This window comes from Zootoca vivipara, chromosome 3 (genome assembly GCF_965207765.1).
Source record: "Zootoca vivipara chromosome 3, rZooViv2.hap1.1, whole genome shotgun sequence".
Taxonomy (NCBI): Eukaryota; Metazoa; Chordata; class Lepidosauria; order Squamata; family Lacertidae; genus Zootoca; species Zootoca vivipara.
This window is the reverse complement of record NC_142586.1, coordinates 61,590,709-61,611,616: the sequence shown is the minus strand read 5'-3', so window position 1 is coordinate 61,611,616 and position 20,908 is coordinate 61,590,709. Positions and strand designations below refer to the sequence as shown.

Genomic DNA, 20,908 nt, shown 5'->3' with positions numbered 1-20,908 from the left:
TGTCAAACTCCTGAAATAATAATAAAGAAACTTGAAGCAGGACAGACCTCCCCCTTGCCCGCAGTTACCACCATGTCACGGGCCTTCTCTGGCAGAGGAAATGACATCCCATTGCATCCGCATGCAGTGTAAACCATGCCTTTCAGAACAAATAGTCCGGTTCTCTGGTCCCTTCCCTCATTATACATGAAGCAGAGCATGTGCGAAAGAAGCCTGGAACGGGGAGGCAGCACAGTCGCTTCCTCAGAAGTCAATTCCAGAGTAAGAGTACAGCTGCAACAGCCTTAATTCCGTAAATAAAATAATAATAATAATAATAATAATAATAATAATAATAATAATAAGACAACAACAACAACAACAAAATAAAACTATTCCCGCAATAGTTGCTTGCACTCCACCGGGGCCATTATCCTCCGCAATAACAATTTATACTAGTACTGTATTGTAAGTTAGCATTAATTCCTGGAGATAATGGCCGCGAATAAAATGCAAGGCGCCCTTGTATTTTACAGTAAGGGAGAGCGACGCGGAGGTGTCGCCGGACTCCGGGACAGCCTCTGTCACGCTCCCCCGGTGGGAAGCTCGCTTCTCTTTCGCTGCGTCACCGGCGCTGCTGGCCGCAAGGACTCCCGTTGCTCCTCCTCCCTCCTTTACGACACCCGCTCCCCCAACCGCCCCGCTGCGCGCAGCTGGGGAAGAGAGCGCGCGAGCGAGCGGCGTAGCCGGAAAGCGCCGCTGCGAGCCAGCTCTGGCAAGTCCTCCGCCCCACCCCTCACCGGAACCGGATCGAATCTTCAGGGCGTCCGGAGGAGCGGCTGCCTCTCTCGCCTGCTCCTCTCTCTTCCTCCCTCCACGTTCGAGCTGCTTTACGCGCAGGAGGCTGGAGAGCGACCGAGTGGTGAGTCTTACGTGTGTGTGTGTGTGTGTGTATGTGTGTGAGAGAGAGCGGGAGGGAGAACACAGACGCGGGGCGGGACGAGTCTTGAGGGCTTTTCTCTGTCTGTGCTCCCCTCGGTGGGCTCGAACTACGGCTGCTGCTATTGCTGCTCCCTGCCGGCCGACAAGTAAACAAATGGCGGCTGGTGGAGGTGGTGCGGTGCGTGGTGTGGAGCTGCGGGGTGGACAGGCCCGGCCTGGTCTGGGGCGGTCAGCCCACCTTCTCGCAGGGCTGTGAAGCGGGATGGGAGTGATGGTGGTCGTCGGGGCCCGGAGGGGGGCGTTGCCATGAGGGGCTGACAGCTGGCGCGGTCTTTTATGAGGAGGCCCCGGGAGGTGCTTTCCTTGGGGCAGTGGCGCTGCTGCTTTTGGCCTCCCCCGCCCCCCCGTTGTGTTTAAGACGGGTCTCAAGGGAGGGTAGGGGTCGGTGCGAGGGAAGGGGAAGATACGCCTGTGGCGCTGGCTCCTTCCCTTCTCTTCGCGGACCACCCCTCCTCTTCTCTCTTTCCCCTTTGGTGTAGATGGAAACAATGGACAGAGGGGAATGGACCGCCTCCTCCTTGAGCCGATTACTTAGCATGGCTACGGCAGTAATATGCGGAGCTGCTCAACCACACACACACACAACCCCCCCCCCTCCGCGCCCAGCTCCCAGTGGTCAAAAAAGCCCTATTGTGAGTTGGGGTGTGTTGGTGCGACTGCTGCAAGGCATCGCGCTCCCTGCCCTCCCGTCCCCCAAGGGAAGGTGTTAAACAAATTAGTAGGCTACAGATAAGCGTGTTAGATTCACCGAAGGGGATTTCCCTGGGTTCCTATATGGGCGTGTGTTAAAAATAAATGGTTAAATGCAAGGGCAGTTCTGCCCTAGATGACTTGGCTCCATTGAGGGTTGTCCTGTGGTTAAGCCTGAGCCTTAAAAGGAGACGGCATCGTTCCCTATGTTAAACATGTGGGAGGGAAGGAGTATGGCTCTGCCTGTCACTTGTTATAAAGAGGAATAGAACACAATGGGAAGCGGTATTGATTCTTGGAATAGCTTCTTGTAACATCTTTGCCTACATATCTAATATGGAAGAGTTTCTAATAATCAATCACCTAATTGAAAATGAATGGATGGGTACAATGTTTTGTAAACGTTTGTAAGCTGAAAGCAGAATGTAGTAAAAGCTACAGTTTGGGAAAGGAGACATTGTAGTAATTGTGAAATAAGAGAACCTTGTCAGATTTTTTAAAAAGACATGAAACAGTGACCATAGGGACTATTGTTCAGAGAGGAATATGAACACTACTTTAGTTCTCTGAATTTCCCTATCACATTTTGTTGGCATCTACTGTAACAGTACAGTTTGTAGTTTTTGTGCTACGTAGTAAAAAAAAAAATAGTGAAAGAATATAGCTGGGACTTGAGTTATGCTGAAGTATATGGCTTAAGCCTGAATTTAAAAAGAGGGGTGGGGGAATAATCCTGTTCAATAAAACATTATAAACTATGAAATTCTTTAAGTGACATGGTTTGTATATGTATATGTATCTGATAATGCTTATTTTATCTGAAATGAGTTGTTACAATTAGGAGCAGCTCTTTGACAATAAGTCTTGGAGTCATTCAGTATTTGAGGTTCGGTACTGAATTTCTGTACAGTATTCACAAACTTTAACATTTTCCTTAAGCTTCTCCCTGCATTCTTTATCTTAGGTGCAATCAAGGGGTGGCAGATGTGGTGACTGGGTGGATAACGTAATATGTATGTACTTAAGCAAGCTTTGAGGCGGCTTCCTATTTTTATATACTATGTTAATGTCTCTTAAATATGTCCTGCAGTACTTCCAGAGTTTTCAGAAATTACATAGCTTTGGAAACCATATGGAGAAACTATTGCCCAGCTGTAGTACATTAAGCCATTTGAACTGTGAAGTTGTTTCTGAAAACACTTCAATCCCAACCACATTTTTTGAGATTAAGCTCATTTGATTTAAAGGAATTTACTATATTAAATAGCAATTAATGGGCAGTAACACCTTGGGGGTGGGGGTTCTCTCCACATTATGTCATACATCAGATTATATTCCCAATCTAGAAACTATAACACACAGCTGCAGTCTATAGACATGTTGCTCTATGCCACAAGCTTTGTGTTAAGCAGAGTTTGGGTGTTGACAGCTCTTGCTGAGAAAGAGAAGGCTATTTGTCTGGAATCTGTTTCCATCAGACCTAAACACATTGACCATATGTTCAAAGCTGCATGTGTTTCTCCAATCCAGCAAGTAGCAGCAAACTTTACAGCTATTGAAACTGGATGCAGATTTTTCTCTGTGCATCATCTTTTCTCTGTGCATCATTTGTGCCCTAGGCCCCAATTTAGAACACTTTATGTAGGTGCAGATGTTAGAACAGGGCATATCGGCAAAACAAGCCAGCATATCTAGTAAACCAGTATGTTGCTTTTAAATTAAATCCAAAGTTTGAAAGTATCCATTGGGGTACAGATATTTAAAATAAAAAAAATAGGTACAAAACACACTCGGTGTCCAGAACCATGATGAAGGAATGTAGGCAGTATTTGCATAATTGTGAAATATTGAAAACACATTGCCAGGTGTTTTAGCTACTAGCATTTTGAGAGAACTTAACTACTTTTATAATATTTTAATCTAAATTTCATCTTAATTTCTATCAAGTGAAAACTGACAGTACTATTAGCATAAGCGGTAAATGTATGGAACAGCATGGAATATATAGATATACCTGAAGGAGTGTTTCCACCCCCATTGTTCTTCCCAGACCCTCAGGTCCAGTGCCGAGGGCCTTCTGGCAGTTCCTTCACTGTGAGAAGCGAAGTTACAGGGAACCAGACAGAGGGCCTTCTCGGTAGTGGCGCCCGCCCTGTGGAAAACCCTCTCGTCAGATGTCAAAGAAATAAACAACTCTCTGACTTTTAGAAGATATCTGAAGGCAGCCCTGTTTAGGGAAGCTTTAATATTTGATGAATTATTGTATTTTAATATTGTGTTGAAAGCCGCCTAGAGTGGCTGGGGAAACAGCCAGATGGGCAGGGTATAAATAAATAAATAATTATTATTATTATTATTATTAAGCTTAAAAATAAGGCATTAGTAAATGGGTGGCTATACACCACAAGATGCATGAAATAGCCTTTACTACAGGGTGGGGAACATTTTGAGGGACTGAGAGCTTCAGTGGGTGTTTGGAGATTTGTTGCAGTTGCAAGAGCACAGCCAAAACCAAAAGGAGGTAGGATCTGAACATTCAGTTAAATAAATTGTTTCAGAAACCACTATCCTTGAATATTATAACTAAGATTAGAACATTAATGTTAAGGCAGGCATAAGTTTGATAGTGTTCCCTGACATCCTTTTTTTGATATTTGCTTCCTTTCGTTTGTAACTATATCTACACCTCTTCCTTAATAGTTTTATTAATGCCATTTGCCACTTCCCTTTGTTTGTATTTTTACTCCTTTTATTTGGCATGTCACACTTCCATGTTTGTGGCCATTCATTCCCTCCCCACATTTTTAAATTACTTTTGTTTTCTTGAGCTGTTTTCTTTCATTGTGAGGTGGGAAGGGGTTTATTTCCCCCCTCTCCTTTGCAATACAGACATGCCACTATCTGATGCTCTAAATTCAAGAGCAGCAGCAGGTGACCATAAAGTATACAAGACAGACTGCACAGTAGACTTTCAACCAGATGTGCTTATGGTCAGAAGGAAAGACAATAGCAAGGGACTATTGGACCAGCACTGAGTTCGGTGCTGCAGTGCAGAAGATAAAAATAAAGAAATAAAGTTATGGGTGACAGGATAGGCAAAAATAAGGTTATAATGCACTGGTGGGGTAAATTAAGCAGTGGAAGTAGAGGGCAAGCAGTTGAGTGCAGGTGTATCCTGGGTTTTATTTTGTACATTTATTTGATGGTCCAGGCTCAATCTTGCAAACTCTGGATACCGGTAAGTGTCTCTGAAAATGTTATTTTGAGAAAAACGAACTTCTTCCTTTTCTAAATTTATGTTAATTTCTAGAAATAATGTTTGACAAATTGTGTATAAAATTCTGTGTCCTCAGTGTTGTGTATAAAATAATATGCCCTCTGTGTTAAGTCTATCTTCCATGCCTCAGATTCCAAGCTATATAAGTGGCTTCTTTAGGGCAAGTGCAACTACAGAAATTAACAATTGGCAGACTGTAGTGTATTGTGTGTGGTAGATTTCTCACCTCAGTCCTAAAGCTGAATGCTTATTTTAAATATTTGTATAAACACAATACTGTCCAAAGCTATAATCCTTAAATGCAAATAGAGCTGAAACATCAATTTAGTTGTAGCATTTAACAGAGAAGGAAAAGTTTCATCTATAGGCCAGGTATTTTCAGTGTTAAAATATTAGAATAATGGCATGGATCATAGACAATTTGTACTAATTACAGAAGCGACTACTGTAGCGACTTAAGAGTCCAGAGCAGGGGTCACCAAACTTTTTCAGCAGGGGACCGGTCCACTATCCCTCAGACCTTGTGGGGGGCCAGACTATATTTTGAAAAAATATATGAATGAATTCCTATGCCCCACAAACAACCCAGAGATGCATTTTAAATAAAAGGACACATTCTACTCATGTAAAAACATGCTGATTCTCGGACCATCCGCGGGCCGGATTGAAAAGGCGAGTGGGCTGCATCCAGCCCCCGGGCCTTAGTTTGGGAACCCCTGGTCCAGAGTTTCACAGAAACCTGGCCAGATCATAAGGAAGCCATCTTTCCCAATGCAGTGAACTTGATGATAGTATTGGGCACTTGCATTCTGTGCTGCTCTGATGTTTGCCTCATCTTGCTTCATGCTTCATCATGACTCCTGTGTTCCAGTTCCTGTTCAGAGATGCTTATAATTATGGCACATGACTAGTAAGAAAATCTAGGCCATGTGGTGTAATTGGGAGAGGAAAAGGCAGAAAATTTCTGGAGCAAACTGCAAAGCCTATGGTGCCTGAAACCAACTGAGGGATTGGGTATTTGGCTGGAGAGCAAAGGGCCCTCAGGCTACAATCATAACATTCTATGGATGCAGTTTAAAAACCTGGAACTTAGACACAGCTATTCTTGACTTCATGGGCTTTTTTATATTTAAGTGATCAGTTGTTTCCCCCCAACTTTAGAACACTTGTTGGACTCTTAAAGAGAACCCTCTCCCTTAAATGTTTCATACGCTACTTCTGCACAGCCTGCTGCATGTGAGAAGAAATGTGTTACACATTAAATTTGACTATTTGCTTTGGTTCCTATGCTAATTTAACCAGGTAGTGCTTCTGTGTCTGATCTATCTAAGTTCTTTTTTTCTGCTATGTTTGTGTAACAGCCTACTATACCAAGTACTTAGGAAAATAAAGCATGTGATAATGAAAGCGGATCTGTCTGAAATATACTTTTTATCTTTTTAAAAAAGATATTTTAAAATATATTTTTAAAACAATTATGTTTACTGTTCACCAAGGTATTAGTAAATAATGGTTTTGAGGATAGTAAGTTACCAAAAGTTCACCCCATGGTGTGCTATGGTCCATGGGGTCACGAAGAGTCGGACACGACTAAACGACTAAACAACAACAACAACGTTACCAAAAAAGAGACATAAAGAAAACCAGTTGTTCTGAACTGCCATCTCAGAGCTAAACATTTGTAATGAAATGATTGTAATCTAGTAATACTGTAAACTTAAAATTCTAATTGAAAATAGTGAAATAAACAGAATCCTAAATCCTATGTCACCTAAAAAGCAAAGACAGAAAAATAAAATTAGATATTTTATCCCATGCTTTGCTTGACTTGTGTGTAGTATAGGCCTATGCATGTGCAATAATAAGGAATTTATTGCCTACTTTTGAATGTGCTAAGTATTGTAAAATAATTGAAAGTCTATTGCAGAAATATTTCCATTGTACATGAATTTAATGACTAAGGTAACAGTAACAAACAATATGCTCTGATTTTCTTCCTACCACTTTATTGGCCAGATTCTGAAATTAAGTACACTTTCTGGAGGCAAGATAGAGGGTTTGTCGTATCAGCTGTACCAAGTGTCTTAAGGTATGTAAAGTTAGAAGGCCAGCCATTCTAAAAAGATATTTGAAATGGGAAAGCAGAGCTCACTTTGGGGTAGGGGATTGAGATGTTCACAGCAGTGATCCCAGCTCAGACTTTAAAACTGAACATTAGGAAGAGGAAAAGAAGAGGGTGATGAAAGGTGCTCATGTGGAGCTCTCAATGTGATGTAATTTTGATCTGAATTCTGAAAATGGGCAGAAATAATTTAGAATTTATAAGCAATATTTTTGAGCAATTGATTTTACAAACTAATCTGAAATACTACTTATAGTTAAGAGGCTTCAGCACATTAGTTTTGCAATCCTGTACAGTATTTACACCTGTTTATAAACTATGATTTGTGAGGGGCTGCTAAACTCATATCAGACCATACTTTGAACTGATGCCGGTTTCCACAGTGCAGCTTGGACTCACTCTGATTTGCTGTCACATCTGAATTCAGAACCACGCTTCCTTCGTTCTGTCTCAAGAGGCTTACTTCCTCATGGAGGTGGGAGTAAATTTATGAACTTGTGAAGTTGAGTGCTAAACAGATGAAAAACACAAGAAGACAAGCGGCTCTAAACCACAGCTTACTTGTTCTGAAAGTGCAAACCATGGTGTAGGGTAGGTTCTGAGTTGCACCTACCGTAACACAAACCAGGATGTTTGATGTCTCAGTTAACCAATTAGTAAGAGATTACCATATTACCGACTTTTAAACAGTTATCTTAGTGTACTTTATTAAATGTATGAAACGGTTGAAAAATACACACTGACATGTTAGAATTCCAGTGTTCAAAGTTTAAAGTGTAGCTATAGTAACTGGATACACAAGAAGCAGAGAAGGAGTTGAATTACACTTTGAATACCAAGAGCTTTCTATTTCAAGTCATTATTATGCTCTTAGTTGTTCATACAAACATTGGTCATCGGGTTGTTTGCTATAGCTGGAATTTTAGTTTTGGCAGCAGACGTTCCAAACACACTTTGAGAGCTCTAGTCAGCTGATTGTAGTATGTACAATAACATCAGGTGATCTGTACCTTCTGAGAGCAGTGTACATCTCACCAGAACTGTGTGTATTTTTAGGTTTCTTGGTTGGTAACAGGCAAGCACACATACTCCAACATCTCAGATGAACTGAACCCAGTTGCTGACATTGCCTAATCAGAAATGAGCAGCTGTTCTGCCTAGGTTTGTTCATTAGTAAGAGACCAGTATATCAGAAGCTCTTATCTTACCGTACTGATTGGAAATCAAGTTTCACGATGGTCAATAAGACTGGGTTTTGGCAAGCAAGTGTCTAGGAGCAGGTTGAAATATGTTTCCCATGTTTGTTTCACCAGGATTGCAGTTCAACTACCTTGCTATTCCAAGTGAATGTAGTGTAGTTCTATGAAAAATAATGCTTTGAATGGTCAGAATTTTAAAAGGTACGGTGTTGGCACTTGCAGGTTTTGCAGACCCTTTCTCCTAAGATACCAGTGCTGGCAACCAGCAAGAGGGATTGGGAGGGGAATTCTTGGAAAATAATGCACAGGCATTGTGTGCATGCTTGCTTTAGAAAGAACTGAAAACCTTGTAACACTTTGACCACAGCATCAAATAAAACAATCCAAAATAAAACATCACTGGAGTATACAAATATAAAGTATACATTCAAAGGAACATAATTAACAGGAAACTAAAATATTCCCATAAACATTTAAAAAGAAAACATTACTAAAGGAAGTCAAATATAAAATGCACATTTAAAACAGCACAATTGGCAGAAGAATAAAATATTGTGATAAGCCTGGAAGATATCTGCTGCTGTTGCTGCCAATCCTGGTTCATGGTGAGCAGTGGCTGGAAGCTGAGGCTTGATGACGTAGGTCTGCACTAAGAGGTAGCCAAGATGGTCTCTGGCCTCTTAAGCAGCCTCACCTTTTGGAGCTAGGGTTCCACCCTCTCAAGCCAGGTGGAAAAAGACAGGGAGCAGGTCTTCCAGGACTCTCAGCCAAGAGTCCTGCAATTCTCTGCTCCTGAACCATCATACAAAATCATTTTTATTGGTAGAAGTGAACTAAGGGCATTGGTTAACTTTTTCCCTGTCCATCGCCACATAAATTTCGCTATTCTACATCAATATGTTGTTTCCTTTCCTCCTTGTTCCAGTGTGCTATCTTTGTACAGTATTCTTACTTCTTGATCACTTTGTTTCTCTCTCCATATACCCCTTCCTGTCTCACTATTAATGCAGTGGCCTGTAACAGCTTCTTCTTGCTATTCTTTGAAAGAGTACTTTCTGACTTCTAGGAATTGGAATAATATTTGTCCAACCCTGCAGATTATTTGAAATACACGCTTTTCAGAGGTGGAGCTTTAAAAACAAATTGTTAATTGTTAATGCATATAATTCATTTTGAGATGCCTGTCGATAAATAATAAAATATTGGTATAAAAAATAAAATTCTACAGGTCGCAATTTATGGACAGAGTTCAAGTATGATGTTTGAGTAGCATTTATGGGATTTACTGTCACATGCACTGAATTGAAACACGAGATCAACACATCTGACTGTGGAAACTGGTTTAGTACCTGGATTACCAGGAATTAAAATATTATAGCCATGAAAAGAACGGCATGGTACTGCATTGTGGAACACCAACAAAGCACTGCATTCTATTATCAGTTGTCTGGTGTTCTATAAATTTAACTTACCTGGATACTTACCTGGTATATTTACTTTCACATATATTTATTTGAATAGAACTTTCTTCCATGGAAGTGTGCTTTGAATTGCAATATTGAAAATCATAACAGTCTATATGCCCACATGTTTCGTAAAATCCCAGTGACTTATTTCTTAAGGGAGTAGTGGAGTTTAGAACAGAAAAGTGTGTGTGTGTATGAGTGTGTGCTTATCCGCTCCTTCCTCCTGGGCCGTGTTCAGAAAGTGGTGGTGGGGGATGAGTGTTCAGACCCCTGGGCTCTCACTTGTGGGGTGCCTCAGGGTTCTGTCCTCTCCCCCATGCTTTTTAACATCTATATGCAGCCGCTGGGAGAGATCATCAGGGGGTTTGGGCTGGGTGTCCATCAGTATGCTGATGATACCCAGCTCTACCTCTCTTTTAAATCAGAACCAGTGAAGGCGGTGAAGGTCCTGTGTGAGTGCTTGGAGGCGGTTGGAGGATGGATGGCGGCTAACAGATTGAGATTGAATCCTGACAAGACAGAAGTACTGTTTGTGGGGGACAGGAGGCGGGCGGGTGTGGAGGACTCCCTGGTCCTGAATGGGGTAACTGTGCCCCTGAAAGACCAGGTGCGCAGCCTGGGAGTCATCTTAGACTCACAGCTGTCCATGGAGGCACAGGTCAACTCTGTGTCCAAGACAGCTGTTTATCAGCTCCATCTGGTACGCAGGCTGAGTCCCTACCTGCCCACTGACTGTCTCTCCAGAGTGGTGCATGCTCTAGTTATCTCTCGCTTGGACTACTGCAATGCGCTCTACGTGGGGCTACCTTTGAAGGTGACCCGGAAACTACAACTAATCCAGAATGCGGCCGCTAGACTGGTGACTGGGAGCGGCCGCCGAGACCACATAACACCGGTCCTGAAAGACCTACATTGGCTCCCAGTACGTTTCCGAGCACAATTCAAAGTATTGGTGTTGACCTTTAAAGCCCTAAACGGCCTCGGTCCGGTATACCTGAAGGAGCGTCTCCACCCCCATCGTTCTGCCCGGACACTGAGGTCCAGCTCCGAGGGCCTTCTGGCGGTTCCCTCACTACGAGAAGCCAAGTTACAGGGAACCAGGCAGAGGGCCTTCTCGGTAGTGGCACCCACCCTATGGAATGCCCTCCCACTAGAGGTCAAAGAGAACAACAATTACCAGACCTTTAGAAGGCATCTCAAGGCAGCCCTGTTTAGGGAAGCTTTTAATGTTTGATGGATTTCTGTATTTTAATGTTTGATGGATTTCTGTATTTTAGAATTTCTGTTTTGTTGGAAGCCGCCCAGAGTGGCTGGGGGAACCCGGCCAGATGGGCGGGGTATAAATAATAAATTATTATTATTATTATTATTATTCCATTTTGTGCTTACTGCTTCTGAAGCAGCTTCACAAAACACAGCTAAAGTGCATTGGTATATAACAGGCTGTTTCCACAGTTTATTGCAATGTCCAGACGTGGACAACACCTACTTCTCCACTAGTTTATCAAAAAACTTGTCTTGTGAAATAATGTTAATAATTTTTAAAGTTTACATTGGTGTTAAGAAGATTGTGTGTGTGTGTGTGTGTGTGTGTGTGTGTGTGTGTGTGTGTGTTTTTCTAACCATGTCAGTATACTATAATTCTAAGGTTGATATTATTTTTTTAAAAAATAACTTTACTGAAAATGATTTGTTACAGGAAAAAATCAACCTGAACTCTATTCCAGCAATAACAAACTGGTAAGTAAGCTCTTATAACAAGGGGACTGGAGGGTGGGGGTGGGGAGAAAACACAAGGAAATACATTGAATAGGAAAACTAATGGTGGGGAAACTTCATCAGATATGCTGCTATCATACAGTAATTGGATGTTTTCAACCATAAGAGTTTATCGGTTTTGTAGTTCTTGCAATAGATTTAATTAGCAGTGTCAATCACTGAATTTTCTCACCTCATAACAACTTAGCCATGAAAATAAAGGGAGAAAGGGATATGAAAACTCATAGCTTCTGAAATCTGATTCTGTTTCTTCCTAGTTTCCTTAGCTGTGGGATTATCCTCATCTGCATATTATATGAATGGAGTCTACACAGAAAAGTCTCACTGCTCTGCTGTCCCTTGGAAGGTCTTGATTTGGTGAGTCAATTTTCCTGTTCATAGGGATGTTCAAAAACCAGTACTGAACCACTTCTTGAGCAAGAGAAGATAGAGCTGAAGCTTGAAAAATGACATCTTGGTATTTTGGTTGCATTTATAAGTAGTAGAATTTGCTCTAAGGCCTGGTATATTCGAATGGCTTGTGAGCTGAGGAGTTCTTGCATTTGTTGCAAGTTCACTAGGTGACTTTAGCCAAGCGGATTTTTTTTTATTTAAAGCATTTTTATCCCACTCTTCAGCCAAAAGGGCTCCCAGAGTAGCTTAGAACTAGAAAACAGTCTCACCCACAGACCTACAATCCAAAACAGGGAAGGGGAGCTTTTCAGCCCAAGGGCCACGTTCTCCTCTGTGTGAACCTCATGCCAGTGGTGGGCAGGGCCAGAGACAAAAACGAGCAGGGCAATGAATGTGAATTTTACCTTTGTACCAGTAGGTTAGTTTCTACACACTTGCACACCCCTCCCTTTCTTATCTAGGACCAGGTAGAGAGGCCTGAGGTTCCCTGTCCTTGATCTAAAAATACATGGCACAGAAGGCAGAGATTGAGAGGGCGGAGGAATTAAAAAAAGGAAAATTCCACTAATTCTTAAATTCCTGAATCCCTTTGGGGTGGAGCTCCACTGAATAATTGGTACCCACGTTGGATTATCTGAAATATGGCTTTTTAAAAGTTAAGCTGAATTTTGTGCATATATTGTCACAATTTTCATCTTTGGGCCTGAATCTTTTAAGTATTGATTAAAAGAAGGCAGTTCCCTTATATGGCTGCTCTTTGTGTGTGGTGTCTGCATGGTTTTGGAGTAAGACCAAGTGTGATTCTTTACTGCATCTGTTAATTTAATCCTTGAATGACACATGAGTAAAGCAAGAGACTAGAATACTGTTAATGCCATATAGGACTCCTCAATGAAGCCTTTGGTATGAGGGATGTCAGCCTTTTTCTGTTTCAGGGACTCTCCAAATCTTCAAGGAGCAAGTTCAAGTACGTATTATATTGGCAAGATTTGGTTTATTTGAAGAATACATTTCTTAAATTTGGTGGTGAAACATTTGGGCTTAAAATACATTTTTTTGTTTCTTATGCTTTTAGTTTTTTATTGGCTTATTCAGGGGCCAGTTTTTAATTTAGAGACAGTGTTGGATTTGAATGGGAGATGCATTGAAATCTTTTTCACAGCTATAGTCATATTTCTTGTAATGTGCTTGCAATGTACTTGTGAAGAAGAAATTTATCACACTCTACTGAAACATTCAGTAGGCCTTGACCTGGGTTCGTATTTCAGAAGCATCTATCTTTAAGTTAGTTTTTATGCATTTAAGAGGTGGATATGGTCTCTAAATTATAGCTTATTCCTCATCATTAGTATTTTCTAGCACACCAAATTCTCCTGCAAAAAATAAAAGAAATCAAGAATTTGGGGTGCATATAGCTCCTAATTACATTGCTTAGCATGTAAAGCACCTTTCCATCAGAGGATCTTAGCACAGGCATCCCCAAACTTCAGCCCGCCAGATGTTTTGGACTACAATTCCCATAATCCCTGACCACTGCTTCTCTTAGCTAGGGATCATGGGAGTTGTAGGCCAAAACATCTGCAGGGCCGCAGTTTGGGGATGCCTGTCTTAGCAGGTATATATATTCAACTTGTGTGTGGTATTAGACAAACGTGAAAGAACTCATTGCCCACTTTATGTATGTTGGGAAGCTACATTCTTACGCCTAGATCAAACAGTTTTTCTGTAGTGCCTCAGACACACGTGTGTGTTGGTGAAGAGCTTTACAGGGTTCCTTCCTCTTTAACAAAAGTCCTTGAAAATTCATATTAGCTGATTATTCATTATTTGGTCACTAGAGGGAGCTAAAATACCATTTTGAAAGTTAACATAATAAACAAAGGGCTTCTTTGTGTAAATATCAAATAACTTTCGTCTTAGCTTGAAAGCCTTGTTTGCTGCATTTGTATAATGCCCAGACAATACCCTATTTTTGCAAATTTGTTTTGATGTTATCTAGGGTTTGATCAAAATCTATCCTTGAAACAGGTGCCACAGGACTTTGTAGCGGTGAAGTGATTTTGTCACCATGTTTACACTGTCAGCGGGGGGAGGACTTCCTACTGTGCCTGCCTTGAGTATGCCTGAACGCAAGTAAGTTTCAATTCTCCAGTGCTTTTAAAAATCACTAAAAAGGACTAGAAAGGTCAATGTGGGATGGTAGTAAAATCCCAAACCTATAAAGTTTGTGGAACAACCGGATAGAGCTCCTAGGAAATAGTTTCACTTTTAGAATGAATGAAATGCTTTTGAATACAAAGATTGACTGGCAAAACATGTGAAATTATTATTATTTATATGCGGTAGCCAAATCTCCGGCATACAATGGCATACAATGTGCATACAGTGGCACTTGCAGATTTTATATGACCAGAGAGTACTTTGCTACAAGTTTGATGCTTTCTTAAAAGCAAATATGGACATTTGGTGTGCTTTATCTTCCTCTTTTCCTAGAACTGAACTTGCCATCGTGGAAGAACATCAACATCTACATTGCGTCAACTGTGTTAGTCGGCGCTGTATGACCAGACCAGAGGCTGGCATTTCCTGTGATTTGATTGGTTGCCCTTTGGTTTGTGGAGCAGTATTTCATTCATGCAAAGCTGCAGAGCATCGCCTTTTATGCCCACTTGAAAGAGTGCCTTGTCTCAACAGTGGCTTTGGCTGTCCATTTACTGTAGCCCGAAACAAAATTGCTGAACATCTAGAAATTTGCCCTGCAAGTGTGGTGTGCTGCACTATGGAGTGGAACAGATGGCCTGTCAGTTATGCAGATAGAAAATCTTATGAAAATCTTAGTAAAGATGTTGATGAAGTTGAACAGTTAGACATGGCTCTTGCCCTTCAGGATCAACGAATGCTCCTTGAATCTCTCAAAGTAGCAACTATGACATCGAAAACAGGTGATGAGGTGGTAAAATCCAGAGAACAGACTTCTGTTGCAGGTGCCCCAGATGCTGCACTTTCAAATGGCTTGATGCCTGTTGATGAAGAGTCTTATGGTGCACTTTATCAAGCTACTGTGGAAACGACAAAGAGTTTAGCTACAGCTCTAGATATCCTGAACACTGCTACTAGAGACATAAGCATGTTAAGCTCAAAGCTTGGCATTTCACCACCTAAAACAAGTGAAGATTTTCAGCCAAAAGAGCAAAATTGTAGTAGAATGCATAAAGTAGAACTTGACTGTCTAGATGAAGATAACATGGGAGCAGTTGGTGGTATTCACTTGGATATCTTGAATCAAAAAGCACAGTTGGAACAAAATGGCTCAAGTGACATTTGTTGCGACACCATGCAACAGTACAATTTGAATATGGGTCTTGATACCTCTTTATGCAATGGCTTTCATGCAGACGATACAGGCGCAGATACACTGCAACAGAGTAAAGAACTTGGTATGTGTAATTCTGACCAATCTAATGTAGCAAATGGTGTATGTAATGCTTCTCATGTTGAAGCATTGGGTTTTTGCAGCCCTATTCCTGTAGCAACACAACTTAAGGAAGAATTACCTCTCCACAGTTTGTCTAACGGCACTGTTAATCATGTATATCTGCCACAGTACTGTAATGAAGAACTGATACAGAAACAAATTGATCAGGACAGACTGAGAAGCATAGATGTATTTTCTTTAATTCCTCACCGTAATTACAATTTCCTTGCAAATCACTACATATCTGCACCAAAGGAAGACAAAGCAGTGGATACATCAGATTTGGAAATAACAGAAGATCCTATGGGTCTTCATGGAATAGATTTAATCACAGCAGCATTACTGTTTTGTCTTGGAGACTCTCCCGGTGGTAGGGGAATATCCGATAGTCGTGTTATTGACGGATACCGTGTTGATTTTGGGACGCAGACGTTTTCTCTCCCTTCTGCAATTCTGGCCACAAATACAATGGTAGGAGAGATTGCTTCAGCCTCTGCATGCGATCATGCAAATCCACAGCTCTCAAATCCAAGCCCTTTTCAGACTCTTGGGCTAGACTTGGTGCTAGAATGTGTGGCTAGATACCAAACAAAGCGTTCAATGTTTACATTTGTTTGTGGACAATTGTTTAGACGAAATGAATTTCCTTCGCATTTTAAGAATGTACATGGTGACATTCATGCTGGCCTCAATGGCTGGATGGAGCAGAGGTGTCCTCTGGCGTATTATGGATGTACATATTCTCAACGCAGATTCTGTCCTTCAACGCAAGGGGCAAAGATTATTCATGATCGGCACCTTCGGTCATTTGGGGTTCAGCCATGTATATCTACTGTGCTGACAGAGCCTGATAAGAGATGCTGTTTAGGACTACGTAGTGACCACCTGAGTAATCTTCCTTTTGAAGTTCTACAACACATTGCAGGTTTTCTAGATGGTTTTAGTTTATGTCAGCTTTCACGAGTGTCGCGATTAATGAGGGATGTGTGCGGAAGTTTATTACAGGCACGAGGAATGGTCATACTGCTGTGGGAAAAGAGGACATATCCAGATGGAAGTTCTTCGTGGCAAATAAAAGAAAAGGTTTGTATGCATAACTATACATGGAATTGCCTTTACCTCTGTTTTAGAATTAGTATGTTCTTTTGTCTATGGGTTGAGGTCTCCCAAGCATGGTGGGTCCTCATCACTGCTAATAAAGATAAAAGAGGAACTAAAAATAAGAACTGTGCTTTTTGAACAGGAAGCCTCTAGTGCCCCATAAACCCCTGGGCTATGATCTGCCTAGGTCCCCAGCACTAGACAAGCTAGTTGTGACCAAGTTAATGAGTATGAAAGCAAAGCAACAAAAACGTTTGCTGCTAGAAAGGCAAAAGACCCTGGAAGCAAATGGCCCCTTGGAAACACAGGTCAGATTCCTCCCTAGCCTTGTCAACCAGTGGCTAGTGAACACCTATAGCAGATAGAGTGGGCAGCAAAGTAATGAGAGTAAGCAAATAAAACAGGTAAGACCAAAGCTGATGTATGGCCAAGGCAGTGAGACTTATGCTGGATGAGCCAAGTGGCACTGGACAGTGTGGGACCCTGGCTGAAGCAGGAGTTTGTAGTGAGTTTATAAAGAATTGGATCTGTAAAGGGTTATGCTAGTGAGCACAAGCTAAATATTGAACATCACTCTCTTCAGTAGTAAAACGTAAACACAACCCTAATAAATATTTGTAGATGGGCTATCTCTTTAAAACTAGCGCATTTGATCTAAAACAATTTGAGAATAAAAGAGCACCACATGGTTTAAGGGAATGCTGTTACAAAATCTGTAGATTAAGAATGTGTTAATAATGCCCTGTACTGTACCTTTAAAAATGTTTATATCCTGCTTTTCATTAAAGATTGGTTCTCAAGGCAGCTAATCATTAGGATCCAGAGTGGTTAAAATTACCATAGAAATTCATGTGTTTGTGACAGGAGGATGAGTCTTTCATTTTGACTTATTCTTGCCATAGCTTCTTATTGCTAAGAAGGATGCAGATGAAAGGTTTTCTGGTTACGAAACCAAGACACTTTGGTTGATAACATCTCACAGGCTTAATTGCCATTAAGAACATTTCCCCCCTCCCCACACTCTTCACTTTTGGCAATAAGTGGCTAGTGTTACATCTACCCCAACACCTGATAACAAAACCCTCATCTGAATACATTTTCAAACCACGGTTTGGCAATAACTGGTTAGCAAAAAAATCAATTGCAGTTGCAATGTTAGCCAGTTACATCCCATACCGATGAGGAGCTGGAGGAACAGTCTTGATAATCAAACTGTACCTTCTTCATCAGACCACTGTATTGTCCTATGAACTTAGGGTTTTGTTTACTGCTGTACTGCCATGCACTTAGTAGCTGGGAAACACTGCTGCCATAACTGTTATAAATGCAGTCTTTGAACCCTGAAAAAGCAGAACTAAATGCACTTTGATAAGAAAAATTTATTTTCTAGGTGTGGCGATTCAGCACAGCTTTTTGTACTGTAAACGAATGGAAATTTGCTGACATTGTAAGCATGGCTGACCACTTGAAGAAATGCAGTTATAATGCTGTAGAGAGACGGGAGGAAGCTGTACCACTACCGTGTATGTGTGTCACACGAGAACTTACAAAAGAAGGACGGTCATTGCGCTCTGTCTTGAAACCTGTACTTTAAACACGAAGAATTGACTCCAATTGCACATACACTCAAGCACCTGATGTAACCTCTATGTAATACTTTGTGACACTTTATTAATTTACTAAATACAATTTCTAGATAAATCTACTCTGTCATGTACATAAATTTTTGAAGTGGCATTTATTTTTTATAATACAGTCTGGTTAGAATTAATGAAAGTTGCCTTAATGTTTGAAACAATGGAACTTGCTGGACAGAGTAGTTTCTATAAAACTCCTATCTGTAAACTTTTTATTAAGGATTTCTCTGACTTACGGTTCTGTTTCTTTTTATTCACTTCTAGAGGTATGCAAATTCAGACAGGAACAATTGTATAAACAGGAATCTGACCAAACTGCATATATTTGGTCTCTCTGCAAATAAGGATACAAGTGAGCTGAATGCTACATAGCATTTAGCAGTGCATATTTTGAACAATCTTTTCCATTTTTGAAAGATTGCTGTGCTCATTTAAGCTGATTCAGTGGTATGTAACACTGTTTCTAGTTAAGTTTCTAGTTAAGGAGACTTATATAGGTTGGGTGCTTTTGGTGTTGATGCAAGTAAGTAAGGGGCGCAATCAAAGCTCTTTGAAGTCCGTTAACGAACTCCTGATTTTAATGAAGCAGAATTCCTTTTAATGACACTTTTTCTTGATGGTCAACAAAGGCTGCTGCAAATAAAAGTCTGATGTAGGGCTGGGGAACCTTTAGCCCTCCAGATGTTCCTGCACTCCAGTTCCCATCAGAACTAGCCAGCAAGGCCAGAAATCAGGGATGGAAATTGCAGTTCAGCCAAAGGTTCCCCAGCTCTGGTGTAATGGAACAAAAGTTAATTTTATTTCAGACTTCAATGTATACCTAGACTAGCATTTTGGATTAATAAATTTTCTCCCATCTTCTGTTGGCAAAGATTGATAAAAGGTGAACTTGAATAAAATTCATGTTGCTTGTTGTAAATTAGCTAAAAATGATCCACAATTTTTAATTCATTGATCTAATGAAGGGCTTGTTTTGTGGTATCAATGTAATACATTTTATTGTTAACATGTCTACAAATGTACTAGTTGCTTCCAGGCTATTTTAAATTGCATAGGACTCTTGATTCTGAGCACACTTTGAAGTTGGTTCCACTGAAATATGGAATTTGCTTCTAAACAAATGCTTTTAGGCTAGAGGTGTCATGCCATCTTTATAAGATGAAAACCTGTTCATTGCAAACAGCATATCTTAAATGCATGTTCATCTTTATCATGACTCCATCGTTTTCCAGTCTTCCATAATGAGGACATTGTGTTGAATGTTTACTGTAATTATAAGAATGCCTTTAACTATACTACCATAACTCTCTTTATACCATACTGCTAGTTTGAGCTTGTGCCATAGACGAAAACCAAGATTGTATTAATAGGGTGTTTCCATTTTGAAAAAAGATGGCTACATTAGAAGTGTTTATAATGAAATCATTTAAGTACTTGATCCAAGAGTTCATACATTCAGCATATATGACTCCAATCTGGGAAATAATTGCCTTTTTCATCACAAGTTGCCCCATTTTTTGAAAAACAAACCTCAGCCTCATTCTCTTGTGCCATATATTGATACCATTAAGGAACATGAATGCTTGCTCTACATGACTTTTGGTAATGAATGGACCTTGGGATCAGTTAACTTTTCTCACAAAGCTGCCTTTCTCTTTGAAGGGTCTAGAGAATTTTCATTTAATCCTGCATAATTTTTCTTCAATCAATAGAACACTTCTAATTTTAGTTGTTTTAGTACCTGAGAAGGGGACATCATTATGAGCATTCTTTGTAAATTCAAGTATACTGCTCTTACAACCAATAAACCTCTAGTACCCAGGTATAGACATTTTCTTCAAGAATCTGTGGGAAGTTGCCATTCTCCAAAACAGAGATGTCAGCCCAGGAACAACCAAGAATGTCCTTTCCACAGTTTTTACAAGATACTTCCGTATACACTAATCTTTAACAATCAAATATCTCACCAGTGTGTACTTAAGTATTAACTGTGGGTTTTTTTTGGGGGGGGGGGCGGTTAAATACAGAGATAGGCAAAAATATGCCTCGGCCTCTTTGAGACATATATTGTAACACAAGGCCTTTTACACTAGAAGGCTCCCTAGCTCCAAAATTGATTGTACCTGTGAGGAAAATTGATTCATTTTTCCACATTTAGCTTTTTGAACACTTCATTCTCAATACTGTGCACTTTTACTTTGAAATTTAGATACTGTGGGTTTTTTTAAAACTTTAATCCAGAGCTATTAAAACATTAATGCTAAATAATTTTGTTTGGTATACTCTTCTGTGTGCAGGAATGCAATGCAAATCTAGGATACCAGTATTTCATACTGCTATGCAGTTTTTAAACAAAACAGTGGCATGTAGTTTCTCAATACTTGACTTTTTCTCCTGTACTGTACCTTGTATTTTAAATACACAAGCCTGCCCTAGTACTTTGTCCAAGTTGGTTGCCTTTATTTACATTTTCCAGCTGTTCCTCTCTCACACCAACCCCACACTCCTTTGAATGTTTTCAGTTAATGCCATTTTTTGCAATGTTTGTCATAATCTTAATAAACTGTATTTGCCATTTCTCTCTTTAGTGCATGCTTTCCCTTGATCTAGGACAGGCATCCCCAAACTTTGGCTCTCCAGATGTTTTGGACTACATTTCCCATCATCCCTGACCACTGGTCCTCTTAGCTAGGGATCATGGGAGTTGTAGGCCAAAACATCTGGAGGGCTGCAGTTTGGGGATGCCTGATCTAGGATGATGTGTTTTGTGCTAATGATCCTCATGCTA

At 40.6% G+C, this 20,908-nt stretch overlaps 1 protein-coding gene across 9 annotated transcripts; it reads left to right on the top strand.

Annotated features, from left to right (window-relative positions):
- The first annotated feature begins 671 nt into the window (after nt 1-671).
- FBXO30 (F-box protein 30) lies at nt 672-20,699 on the top strand. Of its 9 annotated transcripts, XM_088666246.1 has the most exons (9): nt 725-901; nt 2,636-2,684; nt 6,965-7,037; nt 11,435-11,475; nt 11,772-11,871; nt 12,843-12,874; nt 13,936-14,040; nt 14,401-16,465; nt 17,874-20,699. In XM_088666246.1, exons 7-9 carry the CDS (start codon nt 13,976-13,978, stop codon nt 18,075-18,077), a joined length of 2,334 nt encoding a protein of 777 aa, XP_088522372.1. In that variant the 5' UTR covers nt 725-901; nt 2,636-2,684; nt 6,965-7,037; nt 11,435-11,475; nt 11,772-11,871; nt 12,843-12,874; nt 13,936-13,975; the 3' UTR covers nt 18,078-20,699. The 9 variants fall into 9 exon arrangements, with proteins under 9 accessions (XP_088522366.1, XP_088522364.1, XP_088522372.1 ...); XM_088666244.1 differs by lacking the exon at nt 12,843-12,874; XM_088666245.1 differs by lacking the exon at nt 2,636-2,684 and having other exon boundaries at nt 773-901.
- Nucleotides 20,700-20,908: the final 209 nt, after the last annotated feature.

Bases quoted from the DNA above. Each gene is read 5' to 3' on its own strand.
- FBXO30 (XM_088666238.1), top strand. From the start codon at position 13,976: ATGTTTACACTGTCAGCGGGGGGAGGACTTCCTACTGTGCCTGCCTTG. The intron at 14,041-14,400 runs GTAAGTTTCAAT...CTCTTTTCCTAG, and splicing joins TTGAGTATGCCTGAACGCAA to AACTGAACTTGCCATCGTGG. The intron at 16,466-17,873 runs GTTTGTATGCAT...TTTATTTTCTAG, and splicing joins CGTGGCAAATAAAAGAAAAG to GTGTGGCGATTCAGCACAGC.